General features: G+C 37.7%; 1 protein-coding gene across 7 annotated transcripts in view; it reads left to right on the forward strand.

Moving 5' to 3' along the window:
• Positions 1-6: 6 nt before the first annotated feature.
• Positions 7-3,219, forward strand: part of GTF2H2 (general transcription factor IIH subunit 2) — a 23,827-nt gene continuing 20,614 nt past the window's right edge. For 3 of the 7 annotated variants that reach the window (XM_026866600.1, XM_026866596.1, XM_026866601.1), the window contains exons 1-5: positions 7-242; positions 331-408; positions 1,114-1,150; positions 1,760-1,846; positions 2,626-2,676. In XM_026866600.1, the coding sequence (XP_026722401.1) occupies positions 187-242; positions 331-408; positions 1,114-1,150; positions 1,760-1,846; positions 2,626-2,676 (309 nt within the window). In that variant the 5' untranslated portion in view covers positions 7-186. The other 4 variants (XM_026866598.1, XM_026866597.1, XM_026866599.1 and 1 more) reach the window with 4 other exon arrangements.

Here is a 3,219-nt window from a genome sequence, read left to right on the forward strand (position 1 = left end):
TCAGTCCTCCCTGCCGCCCGACGGGGGCCGGCCCCTCCTCACAGCGCTTTCACCCGTCGTGCGGCACCGTAACGGGGTTTCCCTTCAAGCGGGTGTTGCGGCTCCGCGGCCGGAGCCGGTGGCTGTCGGTGCAGCGAGGATCGCGGCCGTCGTTGCCCTTCGCAGCGGCAGAGCGAAGCCGCGGCGATGGATGAGGAACCGGAACGGACCAAGCGCTGGGAAGGAGGCTACGAAAGAACATGGTAGGCTCTCCTTTTCCTTCCTCACCTTCTTCTTGGTGAAAGACGAGAAGAACCTCCTTTCCGCGTGGTAACAGTCTGTTTCGCGTAGGGAAATCCTTAAGGAAGATGAATCCGGATCGCTGAAGGCGACCATCGAGAACATACTTTTCAAGGCAAAGAGGAAAAGGTATTATGTGTGTTGCCACGAGCCTGCTAATAATACTGTTTTGGTCGGTTATAAGGACTTAATCGTTCTGAAACTGGGTCCTCTTGGTTGAGTAAAACTATCGGCACGACTCCAATATGTTTTTAAGTACTTACCCCTTCAGAGCTCCAGATATATGCTTCTTTCCTACTAGTTATTAATTGTGCCAGGGGAAAAAAATTATAAAGGCTGAAAGCATATAAGCTAGATACCCCAGGTGAATGCTAGCCAGAGGGATGCGGTCTTGATCCGATGAAACACGGTGCAAAGCACTGCAATTGCGATTAGCACTGTTCAGAGAAAATCCTTCAACATTTTTTTAAATATGCGATTCGTGCTTTGAGCTGGGTTTTGTTATGGTGGCACCAGGTTTGTGTTTCAGATTGTCAGAAAAATTGCTAGGTAAAATCTAGATTTTGTTTTATTTCTGATTATGTAAAATATTCAAAATTTGGATAAAATTCTAAAGTTCCATTAAACCTGGTAGTAAGAAATAGTTTTTGTTTTCTGAGACATAAAATCTGTTATCGAACTGTCTTTTTTTCAGTGTATTTACACTGAAAAGTTCCTGTGCTTTGTTATTGCCTCATACTTACCAGAAGTCTAGTACCAGATTCGTTCGGGACTTTTGTTTTAGGAACTGTTTATTCTTTTGCATCTTACTTAAATCCTCTTGTGTTTTATTAGACTCTGCGAACATCATGGACAAGTTCGGCTTGGAATGGTATGTTAATGTTTTAACCCTTGTCTGTCCTGAGTCCAAAACTACTGTGCCTAAGCTTAAAATACACTTTTGCTGACTTAATGTGCTTGAGACTAAAGCTTGCGTTTTTACACCAAGCTTTTTTTTTTCTAAAACATTCTTTGTTCATAGTCAGTGTGGGATGTGAAGCATGAGTATTCAGAGGTGGAGGTTTGGCATGTTCACTGTATCAGGGTGTGTTCTGCACAGCAGTCAAATCATACACAATTGGCACTGTCAATTTTTCTTCATGTGAAAAATGTGCATAATTCAAATGTAAATAACAATGTTACTTTATACAACACTGAGCTTTTCTGAAGAAGAGGTGAAGGTGTAAACTATGCATATTTTGTAGCTTACCGTGGGAGGAAAAGAACACTGCATTTTTCAATACAGTCTTTTTTTTTTTCATTTTGAAGGAAAAGTGGAAAAAATGTATTACTCTTTCAGTTGCTGTTGGTTATATAGCCCAGTGTACTGAATTTTCCCTGTTAGAGAGAGGAAGTGGTTACTTCTTTAGTAAATGGGATAATAAACAGTTAATTTAAATATGTGTTCTGTGAGTGATTATTACTTCTGGTGAAATTGCAGATGCGTCACCTTTATGTGGTTGTTGATGGATCAAGAACTATGGAGGACCAGGATTTAAAACCAAACAGACTTACCAGCACTTTAAAGGTATTTCTGCACTCAAAAGTTTTCTCTTCTTAATCCACTGATTGTCCATAAACCAGTCTGATTCTGCATTTAAAAGAATGGCAGTCTCTTGTTATTAGAGTACATGCATAGACTCATCTTCTTGTCTCTACTTTTTTCCCTTATTTCTGTTGCTAGTCTGTAGTCTTACTGTTTTTTGAATAGTAGAATCTGTGTGACATGAGTTTGCTTTGGATTAGTACTTCAGTATAGTAAAAGCACTTTGTAAGGATGTGTTATGTAAAGGCACTTAAAGTATGTGGAAATTAAGCTAAGTGTTCACTGTAATAAGGGATGAAAGAAGAACATGCTTTTGTTATGCATCTAGAATATTTTTTTTGTTTACAGTTGTGTTTTGATGAATTCTGGTTTGAATGGATTCTAGGCAGGAGTTGAATTGGATTGCTGCTTCAGGCTGGAGGACTTGAACTGTACATTTTGTTCTATATGGTCTTCTCTAAGCAGAAGCAAAGCATTGAAATCCTGAGTTTTGATGATTTTGTACAGATTACTGTTGGTTCAAATTAAAGTTTAGAATACAACAAGAAACAGTAATCTAAAACTTTAACATATGAAATGAATAAGGGGTGGCTAGTTTCTGAAATTTACATTGAATTGGTAACGGGAGAAAGGAGAAAGAAAGGGAAGTAAGGGATCATTCCCTTTTTTTAAATTATACTGGATGTTTTGCAAGTACCATCTACTTAATGCATGTGGAATAAAACTATTCTGTTTTTAACAGTCTTAACTTTTCTTTGTAGTTATTGGAATATTTTGTTGAAGAATACTTTGACCAAAATCCTATCAGTCAGGTATGTATAACTACACAAGGAACAAGTAATTGTTATTGGAATATTTTGTTGAAGAGTACTTTGACCAAAATCCTATCAGTCAGGTATGTATAACTACACAAGAAACAAGTAATTGATAACTATTTTAACAGTTAGCTTTAACATATCTAGTAAACTGTTTTCAATTGATATTTTCCTTCCCATCCCTTCCTCAACAGTCTGGTGAAATTCTTATTTCTGCCTGAACTAATAAGAACCCACCTATTCCTTTTTTCCTAAACATAAATTCTAACACAGAAGACCTGGTTATATTTTTTTTGCAAGCATTTGGAATTTTAGATTTCTTTTTGTACCCTGTGGCAAAAGTACTGGAAAAACATGAATGTATGTTAACTGATGCATAGTCTTGTGCTGCTGTTGTTAAACTTAAAAGTGAACTTGCATAATTAAGTAATTCTGATCCATAAAGAAATATTGAGCAAAATACAGCAAAAATGTAAGCCAGTTTATTTTTAAACTTGCTAAGAAAAGTTTTGCCTTTTTTTTCCCCCCCCTGCCCCCCCC

This window comes from Athene cunicularia, assembly GCF_003259725.1.
Source record: "Athene cunicularia isolate RWA chromosome Z unlocalized genomic scaffold, athCun1 chrZ_part3, whole genome shotgun sequence".
NCBI classification, from domain to species: domain Eukaryota; kingdom Metazoa; phylum Chordata; class Aves; order Strigiformes; family Strigidae; genus Athene; species Athene cunicularia.